General features: G+C 37.3%; 1 protein-coding gene across 1 annotated transcript; it reads left to right on the plus strand.

Moving 5' to 3' along the window:
• Positions 1-43: 43 nt before the first annotated feature.
• Positions 44-14,237, plus strand: LOC107300095 (acyl-CoA 6-desaturase-like; the record flags this gene model as incomplete). The annotated part of the gene is made up of 10 exons (XM_015829438.1): positions 44-235; positions 1,820-1,921; positions 5,517-5,642; positions 9,343-9,403; positions 10,135-10,211; positions 10,405-10,502; positions 12,086-12,182; positions 12,762-12,841; positions 13,664-13,789; positions 14,088-14,237. Coding segments are annotated over 10 exons (1,011 nt in total), but the record flags the coding sequence as incomplete, so codon positions are not given.
• Positions 14,238-15,368: the final 1,131 nt, after the last annotated feature.

A 15,368-nucleotide genomic window follows, 5' to 3' on the forward strand; every position in this document is an offset into this window, starting at 1 on the left:
TTTTTTTTCCAATATCTTGTTTTTTCCTTATTTTCAGCCTCAGCTGATAGAAGATTTCCGTGCTCTGAGAAAGACAGCTGAGGACATGAAGCTATTCAAAAGCGATCCTGTATTTTTCTTCCTTTATTTGGGTCACATCATTGTGATGGAAATTTTGGCTTGGTTAATGGTATCATATTGTGGGACGAGTTGGAGTATAACCTTTGTACTTTCCATCATCCTTACAGTCTCTCAGGTGAGATTTTGTTTGCTAAATACAAAATGTTCATTTGTCACTGAACTCTTTAAATAAATGCACAAGTTATTTAAACTTCCAGGCAACTGTGCTTTTTGGAGGGGAAAGTGAAATAAATTATAATTCAAGAAACTAAAAGTAGGAAGTCATTATTAGAAAGGTGATGTGTTGTCAGTCTTTTTTTTTTTTTTGCTCTCACCCCAAATAGTTGCAAACCTGTCTGCTTTTGTCTTGCAAACTGATTAAATTTATCCCTCACACACATATACACACACCACTTTTTAATTGGTTTTTGCCAAGTAAAAGAAAATCCTACTAGGTTTCGGCACTGCCCAGGCCTAGAGTAATGACAACCCAATATCCCGTGTTCCACACAATTGAGTATTAATGATTGAAGATCAGCTTGCAAGTGTTGTATAGAAAGCCACTTGCACTATTTAACATCTCATTTTAAGAACTAGAGGCCAGGAAGCAAGAGAGTCTGGGCAAAAGCAGAGAAACTGGAGGAGATGCAGATCTGCTCCAGGGTAGGGAAAGAGGCAGTAACAAGATGGTCAGGCATTGGATAGTCACTTTGAGTGCAGAGATTTCGGCAGCAGGATCAAATATTGGGGAAAAATATTTAAATGGAAAAATATCTACAGGTAGCCCTCGACTTACAGTCACTCATTCAACAACTGTTCAAAATTACATTGGTATTTTTATAAAGTGACTTATGACCATCTCAACAACTCCATAGTCACTTGATCAAAACTCAGGTGCTTGGCAACTAGCATCTATTTACTGTGGTTGCAGCATCCCGGGGGGGGGGGTCATGTGATCACCATGTTGTGATCTTCCCAACTGGCTTCCAACGAGCAAAGTCAATGGGAGAAATCAGATTTGCTTAATGACTTTGTGGTTCGCTCAACAACTACAGTTATTTGATTAACAACGGTGACAAAAAAGGTTGTAAAAATTAGGCTTACTGAACAACTGCCTTGCATAACAGTGGAAATTCAGGTCCCAATTGTCACAGATCCAGGACTACCTGTCTTCAGATTTTTTTTTCCTTTGAACACAAATGCAATATTTGGAGAAGCAGTACTGAATATTGCTTACTGTTGACAATGGCTGCTTTAGGTCTACTAAAAGTAACTTTGGAGACCCATTTTTTTGGCTTATGATCAGACAATGTGACATTTGAATTCATTTTGTTTCCACTGCCCTGATAGCAAAAGCATACAGAACTCTGAGAAGAAAACATATATAAATACATGTGTTTTTGTATAAACTAAGAGTGGACAACTTTAATTTAGTTAGTTGTCCCATTAATTAAAATGGAAAATAAGACGTAGATCAGTTATATATGATGTTACTGTATGGATCAAGGGCAGAATTCTCCTCTCCTGTTTTTAAGGAAGGAATGGACTTTGTAGTTTTGTAGGTTTACTAAGCTCTAATTTTTGTAGTTCAAATTTAGGTGAGCTGAGAGCTGCAAGAAAAGCATTAAAGACTAGATGTGCAGCTGATGGATGGCGAGATGCCCACCGTGCCATCTTAAAGGTATCTTTGTACTCCTTAATCCTTTTCTTTTCTTCCCAGGCCCAGGCTGGGTGGTTGCAGCATGACTTTGGACATCTCTCTGTATTTCAGAAGTCTGTATGGAACCATATAGTTCATAAGTTTGTGATTGGTCACTTGAAGGTAAGGCCTATGCCTGTCAAATTACAGTAGAATAACTGCAGCAAGATATAATGAGGCTATGTTGCCCACTCTTTTTTGAAACAACCTCTGGGCCTTAAACATCATCATGATAGGACATATTCAGAGTAAATGGGCTTCCCAATTCAGGAAAATTTAGGGGAACCAGTTGGTTATATTTTACTCTTAAATTCTAGCACCAAGCCTACCTGATTTGCTTCAGAGTAAGGAATAAGCAATCCGTTTTAGACTAGTTTATGTAAAGAATGGTATGCTGGTAAACAGCATTCATAGATCCTAAACAGTATTAAAGAAGAAGAAGCATACCTTTCTTTGCAATAATTACATCAGCATTTTAGCTAGATCCAACTTAATATACATTTGCATGGGAAGAATTTGTAATCCAAAAACCAAAATTGAAAGATCTACTTGAGGGTAAGTTAATTATAGTAATGGTCAATAAGCTCCTGAAAGCACAACAAAACAGGGAACATGGCCAATAATGAGAGATGCTAGGAGTTGTAGTTACAAGTAAGAAGTTTAAGATTGATATCAGAACGACTTCCTGATTGTACTAAAGAACACATAGAACAGATTGCTACAACATGTGGTTCTTCTTTACTAGAGGCCTTCCTTCAGAATCTGCATGCTCCTCTCTCAGAGATATTCTTAAAGATCCTGCACTGAGCATGGGCTAGATTAGATGACATTTATGGCTACTTCCAGCTCTATGAGTCTATGTTAATACATGGAATGGAGAAAATGAATAAGGCAAGGCAAGGCAAGGCAAGGCAAAATAAGATAACCATTATTGTCATTTTTTTACTGCGGGCACAACGGCACACATCAAAAATGAAATTTAGTTTCCCGCTCTCAAGGTGAACACATACATGACACACCCCTAAACATACTATATACAACATATGTATAGACCCACACCCCAACATATACATAACAAATATTAAACACTGTCCATCAGTGCTTTTTTTGTAAAAAAAAAAAAAAAAAAAAAAGGTGCCGGAACTCACACACATCATACAACCTGCCTTGCCTACCCTACAAGGTTCCATCCAAAAAAGGTGCCGGAACTCCGTTCTGGGTGTTCTATGACAAAAAAAGCCCTGCTGTCCATCTTGAATATATAACGGAAGGAGGAAGCTTGAGAGTTCACAAGTTTAATGCTGTATGGAATGAAATTATGGCTGAATCTGGATGTTCTGCTTCGGATACCACGAAGCCTCCTCCCAGAAGTTAACAAGGAAAACAGGTCGTGAAGAGGATGTATAGTGTCCCAGATAATCTTACAGGCCCTGCTCAAGCAACGCTTCTGTGCTATGTCCTGGATGGAAGGGAGGGAACCGCCAATGATCTTTTCGGCCATCCTCACCACTCTCTGCACTGCCTTCCTGTCTGAAGCAGTGATGCTTCCAAATCAGACTGTGATACTGTATGACAGGATGCTCTCGATCGTCTCCCTATAGAAAGTGGTAAGGATAGGAGAAGGAAGATGTGCTTTTCTCATGCAACGCAGAAAATGCAGGCACTGCTATGTCCACTTCACTAGTGTCTCACTGTTGAGCGACCAGGCCAGCCTACTTGTTAGCTGCACACTCAGGAATTTGATGCTGGTAACCCTCTCCACAGGTGAATCATTAATGCACAGAGAAGTGTGGCTGTGCCTGCTTTTTCTGAAATCAACAATGATCTCTTTGGTTTTTCCAGTATTTAAAACTAGTCTGTAATAAACAGAAGTCATCTAAATAAGCTGATTAGAAGAACATTTAGAATATCTTTATTTAAAAAATCTTCGTATAACACATACAGGTAGTTGTCATTTAGCAATCACAATTGGAATTGGCAACTTGTTTAGTGTTCATTTGCATAAACAAGTCAGTCACTAAACAGGACTATATATCTTGTAGGATTTGCCATCACAAAATGTAATGGCTACTATCTTGGATGGCTTTAAAGAAAATTGGCTCAATTCACAGAGAACAGCTCTGTCAAGACAATTGGTCTTTTAACTATTCTCTATGGATATTCTTGGGTCAGGTTAAATAGTTATTCCAGCAGGTTAAATCTTCTGCAAGAAATATAGGATATGTATAACTAATTGGAAGGAACACAATTTGCAGTTAAGTAGCAACAATGTGCTGAATTCAGACCCTCACTTTTAATGTAAGGAAGTTGTTTATTTTGTATTTTAATACCAATATAGTTAATACATATCCCCCAAAATAATGCATGAAATCCAACAATTTCTGCTTTTCATAATTCTTTGAAAATAACAATACATATATGAGGAAGTTATATATACAAAGGCATATCATTTGGTAAACAAGCATTACAAAATGAGAAATAAAACTTCATAAACTATTGTAGGCAATCCAATTTTTTAAATAGCAGAAAAAGAATACATTTTTAAGCCATTGTATAATTGATGAAGAATGGGTGCCCTTCCAACCGTGGGGTATTATATTTTGCAATCATAAAAGCATGCAGTATCTATTTCCATTGTCCTTCTGTTTCCAAGCCACTGGTATAGAATTGAAAAGAACATGGGGATCCACAAAAACAATGACCCTTCTGGAACAAAAGTAATACATGAAACAACTTCTATGTAAAAGGGAGCCACTGTAATAGAAGAGCACATCATATGATCCAATGTTGTATTTTGAGCACATCTCCAAACATTAGGTGAATCTATTGAATTCTTCCTTGCAAAGACATAAAATAATAATTAACTGTAACATAGATAGAAATGTGACACACAGATGTCAACATTTCTTCTGTTCATGTTCATAGCTGGGTGTTACCTGATCCCATGTCCTCCCATATTTTTGCATATGTAATTCGATTATTAGTTATTATTGCTTTATTATTGTGTAAAGAACATTCTGGAGGATTTATGGCTAACAGGCCATTTCTAAAGGACAAGTGATGTCTTAATCTAAATTTGCAATTTTAGCAAATAATATTTATGTTGCAATTCTTAAATAACAACCAGAAAATTGTCTCCTAATTCTATTAAGTGATCTACAGTACTGTATACATTCCATATTGTGCCATTGCATGCCATGCTTGTCTGGCAATTCATATCAAAGGAGGGAGAATTCCTTATTTGGCAGAACTCCAAACATTTTTATATTTATGTTATATTTATATTTATTTGATGCCTTGCCAAGTATTAGTTGGTTGCAGAAGATACGTTGAGGAAAGAGTTATAAGGGACTCTATATGTCTTTCAGGTGATTTCACAAATATTTATCCTCTTGAATATAAACTATTACCTGTTATGAAAGGGTTATCCAGCTAAAAGGCAGCACTGACTGACCTTGGCTAATCTCAAAAAGGCTAGGTGGGTTCAGATTTGTATTGGATGAGAGATAACCAGCAAACTGTATGGCTGTAGACTAAGAAATCAAAAGAATCTCAGAAGCAATGGAGAACTACTATGTCGTTGCAAAGAAAATCATAAATAAAAGATTGTCTATGAAGTTATCAAGGGGAGACATTACATTTTTAATCCCCCTCTTTGGGGGTGTTCAAATGATCACCTTGATAGCAATAAAAATGGATTCTCCATATGTTTCCACAGGGTGCTTCAGCAAATTGGTGGAATCACCGGCACTTTCAGCACCATGCAAAGCCAAATATCTTTAAGAAAGACCCAGATGTGAACATGCTGCATCTCTTTGTCTTGGGAGATACCCAACCTGTGGAGGTAAGATGAAAAGATGTCAATTCAAGCACCTCAGATCCAAAGAAAATTCCAAAGGTAATAGAGACCCAGGAAAATCTAGTTCTTGAGGCAAATACTTCTATTAGCCAGTATCTAATATCAATATTGGTATCAAGTCCTCTTATTCCTTATCCCTTGCTCTATCTGCATCACTCTAATGGGAGAGGGTTTTTTATCAATTCCCTTTGCTGGCAGATCTCATAGCCATGATGCAATGCATCATTCTTTTTCATAATCATATTACTAGGACTACTAGCTGAATAGAGAACTGATTTAGAGAACTGACTACCTCAATAGGCATAGTGAAGTGATTGATTCAAGTGATAGATTAGAAAAGCAGGTGGGTAGGGGAAAGATCTGGAAAAAAACTGAAAAAATGGGGGGGAAACAGGGTTTTTTCCATTTTTTTCCAAACGGCTTTTCCCAGTTTCCCCAGTTTTTTTCCAGGCCTTCCCATCTTTAGTCCAATATTGTATATCACCAACTAGCTGCTTTTCACTTTGTGCTAAGGACAATCTGTGACAGGGATTGTAGCAAAACTAGCATGTATTCATTTGTTTACTTGTTTTCTGTTACAGTTTGTTTTACTTTTTAAAGTAAAATTGCTTCCCAAATTCTATAGAAAAATAGTGTCATTTCTGCAAACACTGACAATCTTTACACTTTGAGTAATATATTTAGAAAGAAGCACTGAAGTTTGTCACATGGATATATTTCACTTCATTTATAAATATTAATATATAGTACCATGTTGCCCCATATCTATTACTAAACTATGTTTAAAATAAAAACTTGGCAGGATGATATCTCCATAACCACCTTTCCTGGATCAAAAGTGTACTTTGGGATGGTTTGATAACTAATGACATGGCATAGTAGAAATCAGAGATGCAAAATTTATTCTGCTGCTTTTTGGAAACCCAAATTCCATTATCCATTGCTTGGTGCAAAATATGTAGCCTAGAATTAAAGAGTTCAGAGTCCAGAAATTCCAAATCCCAAACTAAAACCTCTTCATATTCTTTCCCCAGTCTGGTTTCCCACTAAGAATCAAACTGAAAACCAAAGAACCTTGTCCATTTACTGCAATATACCAGAAGACCCAGTTAGATCTACCTTCTGTTTACACTTTTTCTAAGAAAATTCCCTTTCCAGATTCATCTAGAGATGATTTATAAAATCTAGATGAGTTTTGCCTTGTATAGATCAGCAAGGAAAAGTAACAACGTCATGTGGTGGTATAGAATGGCATATTTCCTAGGGACAATGCTAGAAGAATGTGCCCCTGTGATAGGCAGTGTCCTTGAGGGACACTTTGCTCTTCTCCAGAACAAAAATGCTAGGAAAAGCAGAGAGCTTTCTGTCATAACTGATTCCAGTTAGAAACCTGAGCCATGGTTGCTACAGCAACTTCAAAAGTGCAATATATTCCAGTGCTTATTATGCAAATGCTGCAATACAATCTAAAATATTTTTATATTGTAACTAGGTAAATACATTCCACAAAATGTGATATTGATGTAATGAATTGAACCCCAAAGGGCAATAAGAACAAATTGGTGAACCAGTTAGCCAACCTTGCTTAATTGTTTCCTAGGCAGTCTTTCTTCCTCTCATTCCCCAATATCACCCACCATCCCATTACACTCAGGATTCATTTGTTGTCTATTTTTTCATAATGTTTTTTTTAATTCCTTCTTCAAAATTATCTGCTTGCTTCGGTGGGATGCTTCAATAAAAATGCTTTGATCAAATCATCCAATTAAAGCAGGTTCATAAAGTAGCTTGGCATTTTGACTTATTTGGAGTGGGGCAGCCATGCCTCTGCTTTGATAGCTTCACTTTGCCATTTGCTGAGAAGTGAAGCAGCCAGCCTAGACAGATCAGCCCCTTCTCAAAGCTTCATGAGGTGGAGTTCATGACCTACGAGGTGTGGCTTTGAGTGTGAAGACCAATGAGGTCAACTCCAGGTCAAAGAAAAGCCCCAAGAAAGGTCATTCCTGCTTTGCTCATATCTGATAATAATGTGTTAGCCTTGTTTTCTTATAATGGAAAAAACTAATTCCTGATATACAAGAATGCCCAATCTGTGGTGAAGAAACGCAGATGTAGTGATTTAGTTTCTCTGAATATGAATATTTCCTTCTCTCTGTGTAATCAAAAAACCTACTATTCTTTCCAATTTGTCCCTTTGCTTTGTTATATGGAACAGATTTACCAGACTTAGACATAAATATCAAAATAAAAATGTGACCTTGGTTATATGCAGCTTTTCTCTTCTGTTCTCTAAGAATGCTGTTTATCATTCTTTCAAAAAAGTTAGCTCTCCATTTCAAGATGGTGAAGAACATTTCACCAGCTTGCCTTCTGTCAAATGTTTTGCCACAGGCTATATCAGGGATCTCCAAACTTGGCAACTTGAAGACTTGTGGACTTCAGTTCCCAGAATTCCTCAGCCAGCCTTGCTGGCTGAGGAATTCCGGGAGTTGAAGTCCACAAGTCTTCAAGTTGCCAAGTTTGGAGATCCCTGGTCTATATATTCTCTTCAAAATTATTTACTTATAAAGCTTACATGGCAAAGGGCCTGGTTGCTTGAGGGATCACCAGTCTCCCATAACATCTACCCAGTCAGTTCAATCTGGCAGGGTTGGCATGCTCCAGGTTTCTTCAATGAAGCAAATGCCATCTATCAGGACTCCAGATGAGAACCTTCTCTGTAGCAGCACCTATCCTGTGGGCAAGGTTTCTCCCAAGATTCAAATGCCCCCCCCCAACTGGAATTTCTAAAGGCCCTAAAGACCCTAAAGATTCTTTGCCGCGGCCTTTGACAAAGACAACTACCATCCTTTCTGTTTTCCTTTGGGGGTTTTTTTTGCTATTTTTATCCTTTTCGATTATGCTGTTTTTGTACTACTCTTTGTTTTTAATTGTTTTTAGCCATTGTAAACTACCTAGAGTTAGTTAAGTAATCCTCACTTAACAATGGTAATTGGGACCAGAATTTCTGTTGCTAAGCAATGCAATTGTAAAAGACATCATGTGACTGTGCCACTTAGTGATGGCAGATCTGTCTGTCCCCAGTTACCATCATTAAGCAAGGACCGTAGTTAAGCAAGTATCTCACATGATTGTGAGTTCTGATTTCATGTTGGCTTCCCCATTGATTTTACTTCTGGGAATCTGGCATGGGATGTTGCAACAGTTAGAAATTCAAGTCAGTTGCTAAGCAATCTGACTGCAGTCATGTGACAAACAGGACTTTGAGGACCAGTTATAAGTACCACTCATTCAATGCTGTTCCTGAGCCTGTGGTTGCTGAATCTGTATTTGTAAAACTATCCCCTCTGTATTATGGTAGCCACTAAACTTCAGTTCTATCAAGCAATACAATGAAAAATATTGAAACCTCTGAAAGTCATCTGAAATAGCACAAAGCTAAATTTCTAGTATTTAGATTTAGAAATATGAATGTTTTAAGATTACAATTCCTACAATTTAAAATAAGTATTGTCAACAGTTACAAAAATTATGTCTGTATCAAAATTAATATATTTAATCTCCCCAATGTCATTGAACTCTTGTTTTTTCTGTTGTTCAACTAACAAGTTCAGTGGTACAGTACCAAATGGGGTTTTATTGTCTTGAATAGTCAGCACTGAAAAGCTTTTGTCTTTTCCTTCAGTATGGAAAGAAGAAGCTGAAATACTTCCCTTATAATCATCAGCATGAATACTTCTTTTTAGGTAAGTATAGTTCTTTATAGAGAAGGCAGAGCTGATGTTTATTTCCTGCTTATTTTTCCACAAGCTGTCCAAAACACAGTTATTACAATCAATTCACTGATGTTTTCCCCTAGATGTTAAAACTGGTTTGTAAGTTAAAAGCCCTATCTCTTTCTAAACTTTCTGGGAAGGAACATATTTGAAAGTGCCAGAGAATCCCCAGTCCTGGGAATTGGCTAACTTCAAGATTACAAAATGGCCATCATGACAAGCACAAATTGCTGCTGGGCGTTGGGCAATGCATCTTGAATTTAAAATGTTTCACAGTCACAATGGAAGAGTGTGTTCTGACCGTAGTCAAATGTTGAAAGATGCCCAACTTTGGAGCACTTCCAGAATAATTGGAACAGCATTGAAACATTTCCTGTAAAGTCAGGAAGCTGTTTCTGATTTGGATGGAGCATTTGGAACTGGAAACAGTATTTTAAGTTGTAAACATTTTAAAATTGAAGCCTTTTGCAAAGTACAGTGAAACGCCTAATGAGCACCCTCACAATTCACTCAGCCACCCGACATTTTCCTTATTAACTTTATCTTATCCCAGTGTCTTTTTGAATACATATTTGGTGGACACAAGAGAGAGAGAGAGAGAGAGAGAGAGAGAGAGAGAGAGAGAGAGAGAGAGAGAGATATTTCACCATTCTATGCTTTGTGTTGCCAACTTCCCATAATGCATTTTGTTTTGTTCACAGTTTTCCCACCTCTCCTTATTCCAGTCTATTTCCAAATGCAAATCTTCACAACAATGTTCAAACACAAGTTCTGGGTGGTAAGTGAAAAATCACACATGCCCTTTATTGCTTTCATTTCACTGCATGAAGTGAAATTTCATCTGAAGAAGATCTCAGCTGAGGGGGTAAAGCAAAGTTTCTATGCTTATTCTTTGGAAAAAAAATAATTGCTGGCCTAGAGATAAAAGACATATAGCATTTGCCACGTATAACATTTTCCTTGTCTCCTAGGACTTGGCATGGGCTTTCAGCTACTATGTACGCTACTTTATCACCTACATCCCATTTTATGGATTACTTGGGTCCTTGCTTCTCCTCACCTTTGTCAGGTAGGGTTAGCTACTAAAACATTTAAAAGATATTTCTGGTGGTTTGTAACACTCTGAGAAGTTCAAGACCAAATTAGTTGTAGACTCATCGATTTCCATACAAATCTGCCCAATGTTTGTGCGCAAGAAGACAACATTGTGACTGACTGATACAGTTAGTCTTTGCTTAATGATGCTAATTGGGACAGGGAACTCTGTTGCTAAGCAATGGGGTTGTAAAGTTTGACTTCATGTGACTTTTCTGACTTACGATGGCAGTTGTAGCAGTCCCAGTTGACATTGTTAGGTGAATCCTGTGTGGCTGCAGCATCTCATGAATACGTGGTTGCCATTTGCAAATCTCCTGTCAGCTTCCTCTTTGACTTTGCTTGTTGGAAGCTGGCAATAAAGATTGTAAATGGCAAGGATGCTGCAATGTTGCAATTATGAGCCAATTGCCAAGCACCTGAATTATGTATGATGGTGTGACTGTGGAGATGCTGCAATGGCAGCAACTATAAGGACTTGTTTTCAGTTCCCTTGTTCAGTGTTGTCATAACTTTGGTTGTTGAATGAGTGGTTGTTCAATGAGGACTACCTATGCTTGTTTCTGCTATAGATAGGCATTATCTGCACTAGCATTTTCCCTCCTAGGACTTTTCTTGATTTTATCAATTGTTCTAATATTTACTTATTTATCATTGATCGATTGATTTGATTTGTGTGGCTGCTCATCTTATAGCAACTCTAGACAGCCAACAATGTATTAAAACTAGATCCACAATAACATCAAAACAGTATTAATATTGAGAGTCACTTTGCAGAGTGAGATAAGTGGCATATACATTTAATTAATAAATAATCTAGAAAGACAGCAGAGCTAAAAGCCAATCTACAATGAACTCGGGAACCACAACTCCGCTGGCTTCGACTTACCTCCTGGCCTCCAAAACACATTCATGACTTCAACATTTTCCAGAAGCCTGGCAGAGTTGAGTTCAACCATATCTTGACAGGTAAGGTATTCCAAAAGCTAGGCCATAGAGCAGAAAAATCCTGCAAGATGACATTAATCAATGCTGCTGAACAGATGGATGGAAATAGTTTCCCACAAATAATCCTTTCCCACGTTAATTGGATTCTAAAAACCTGTTTTTCCTTCCAGGACTTGAGTTAGATGTTTCAGGGGAGGGGCTGAGGTTTAATTGGGGGATGATGTAAATATATATTGTAATGTATTGTTCCCTCAGATGATTGCTGTGCTATTATATAATGTGTGTGTATGTGTGTGTCTATATAGCTATATCTATGCTTGACTCTTTTCTTTTCTTTTGATCTTGTGAAGCCACCCAGAGTAATTTTGAAGGTGGGAGACTTAGAAATTTTACATATAAATAAATAAAATAAAGGCAAATAACACATTAGAGAACAACTGTATGCCTACAAAATGTGGCAAGTTCAAAATTGTTCAGACAAGAATTTTGGCCTGTTATTAAATTACTGGACATAAACCTAATCTTTGACCCTTTTGTTGTCCATAGGTTCTCTAGATTATAGCTTTCAGGCTCTTGAGCTCAATCTTCTCTCTCTTTCTTGCTCTTTAGGTTTATGGAAAGCCATTGGTTTGTTTGGGTTACTCAGATGAATCATATTCCAATGGAAATTGACAATGAGAAGCACAGAGACTGGCTCAGCTCCCAGGTAAACGTTGTTTACTGAAATCTCATCCCTATCTAGGAATAAGTGTCACCGAATCCAAGGGAGTTTCTTAGCAACCATGCTTGGGATACTCTGGTAGAGTATGGAAACGTGTCATGCTGACTTTATCTCAGTTTGATGAAACTAAGAAAATGTTCCTCCATGCTCCACACTTCTTGCAAAACAGACCATACTGGGTTAAGGATTTAATTTAGCAAGGTTTTAATTTAGCTAAATCCTTAGTCACCATTTGATATTGAAAATATCAATTTAGTCTGGCATCTTGAGACAAAGGAACAATGGTTGACCTATTTTTCTAAAAACATGAAGCTGACTGTAATTCAGATTTACACCAAAGTGCTTGCCACTGCTCTGTTCTTAATTTCCTGCCTTTTGCACTACCTCGCGATTTTGAAGAATTCAAAAGATTACTATTTTAGTCTGCAATCAGAGTAATCAATGGCAGCATGCGCACAGTACTGGAATGGCAGACTTTACCAAAAAGAATAAACTAATGAATTTGAACTTAATTTCTTTTCAAATTCAGGTTTGTTGGGATTCACAATTGCTTTTCTTTCACAGTTGGCAGCTACCTGCAATATTGAGCAGTCTTTTTTCAATGACTGGTTCAGTGGACATTTGAACTTTCAAATAGAGCACCAGTAAGTATACAATGTTTGGATCTGAAGGAACGTTGGCAGTGAAAATACATACGCAAGATGTAATTGTCACCTTGGAGAAATTGGAAGAAAAAAAATATTGGCTAGCAGCAACCACCATAGAATTTCAATACAGTACACACATATTTATTATTATTTAATATTTATTAAATTTATATCGTATGAGCATATGTAATAATTATATATTAATGTAATAATATATATTAATGTAATTAATAATTATTATTAAATGTATATGCCACCCAGAGTCACTTTGCAGAGATGGGTAGCTTAATAAATAAAAAAATGCAATGTACATAAAGCTATTGTACACCATTCCAGTGGTCTGCCATATAAAACATCCAAATATTCCATCTATTTAGAAATGGAAAGTCTAACCAGCCCTCAAACAACATGGAGTTTTAAAACCCATCTTTCCAAAGCTTTAAACTATTGCTGTCTTCTGGAATTTTTTTTAAAAATAACTAGATTATGAAATCTTTCCTCACAGTTTTAGTTTAAAGTACATATAAATAATACAAGTATATAAGATGATCTGGATATATGGAGACAAAGAGAGAGAGAGAATGCAAAAGATGTTGGACTTCACCCAAGCTCACCGTAGTGCCTCAAAGTGATGTACTTGTATCTTAGATGCTGAAGTAATACAGTCCATCATATCACTTCTGGATTCAGCTGTCTCATCTGACTGTTGAACTGACTAGGTTCTATTTATTTCCATAAGTGAAAGCTAGTGCATGGCATGTCCTGCAGAACTGCTGCTTCTGAGCTTTCTTCATGCCTTCTTCTTCTGTTTTATTTGAGCTTGTTTCCTACAATGCCACGCCACAACTACCACAAGATAGCACCATTGGTAAAGTCCCTGTGTGCCAAGTATGAAGTTCCTTATGAAGAAAAACCTCTTCTGAGAGCATTTGGAGACATCGTTGGGTAAGAGACTAAATAGGGATTGTCAGTCTATTTATCTTTTGGTGAGTATAGAGATGCCAGCACAAGTTCATAAAGCCAGCCAGCCATCTTTATATGCTTTATATGCTATCTTTATATGGGTTCCACTTACAGAAATGCAGGTTAGAGTAATGCTTAATCTGGATATGTGGATCCAGCTCTGGGGATGCTCTGTATTTGTTACAAGTGTTTGCTATAAATTCAAGTGGGAGAAAGTGGCTTACACAATCAAACTTCTGTTATACTATTGGAATCTCACCCCTCTCTTCTTACTCTGTAGATCCCTAAAGAAATCTGGAGCGCTGTGGTTGGATGCTTACCTCCATAAATGAAGCTGGATTTCGGTGAAGAGAATGACTTAGCAAAGGGGAGGGCTGGGGAAAGGGGTAATATGTATTCTTCTTGTCTGATTTCAGTCTGTATGTGTACACACATTTGGAAAGAAGTTTCCTGTACTGTATTGTCAAACTGAAGTTGAGGCAGATTGAGGGAACCTATTTCAAATCAGAAGGAATTTCAGATGTGTCAGATACTGGAAAAAAAGAAAAGAAAAGAAAGGATTCAACACAGGGTAGCTCAGAAGGTTGAGACCTTTTAAAGAGAACTGATAAAGGTGTGAAAGAAGGAGCAAGTTGATCTTTGTTATCTTCTCCTAAGTCTTGCTATTATAGTTCCAGCTCTGTCTCTTACCCCAGGGGTTTTCAAACTTCTTCAGGACTTGGAACCTTCAGTTGGAAAAAAAAAATCAGAACCCAATTAAAATTAAGCAAAGCAACGACTCATCATAAATACAAATATCCCTCCCCAACGGGGTTGGAGTTTTTGAATGTCAGCCAAACAACCCCATCCCTTTCCCCTGTACTATGGAAAATTGCTGCAGACAACCCTGGCTGTGTTTAAGTGGACCTTTTTCTTGCTCTTGGCCTCTCATGAAACCCCAGGGTTCTATAAACACAGTTTGAAAAAAACCTGACAGAGATGGTTGGGTCACATGCAGTCCAGCTATCTATTTGATCCACATTAAATACAGGAGTGTTAGCTAGTTCTTTCAAAGAATAAACTGTAAACAAATCTGGGGACTTATTCTCCTTAATAATTGTCACACAAGAGAGGAGGAAAGGGTGAGGTATGTTTAATTCAGAGAATAATATCTAAATTGTCAGGTGAAAATGCTTACATTCTAATGTTTTTAAGAAATCAAATAAGAAAGTATTGTTTCTTACCAAATGGAGCTTTTCTTCTCCATTTCCAAAACACACACACACACACACACACACATATATATATATACACGCAGTGGTGGGATTCAGCCAGTTCACACAACTTCAGCAGAACCGGTAGCTAATTTTTTTTTGTTGCCCAGGCCCAGAATGGACTTCCGGAAGCGGCATCCACATGCATATAACTATATGCATATGTTTCTTGAATTTTCCCTACCTCTTCTTTCATACTGTTTGAAGAAAATTTAATGTGCTTCATTTACACTGAGCTTCCTGGAGGTCAGTTCCAATTCTCTCTTCAATGAGCATTACAAATGCATTTACACTGGATCAACCAGCCT

This window comes from Protobothrops mucrosquamatus, unplaced genomic scaffold (assembly GCF_001527695.2).
Source record: "Protobothrops mucrosquamatus isolate PMUCROS unplaced genomic scaffold, P.Mucros_1.0 scaffold6130, whole genome shotgun sequence".
NCBI classification, from domain to species: domain Eukaryota; kingdom Metazoa; phylum Chordata; class Lepidosauria; order Squamata; family Viperidae; genus Protobothrops; species Protobothrops mucrosquamatus.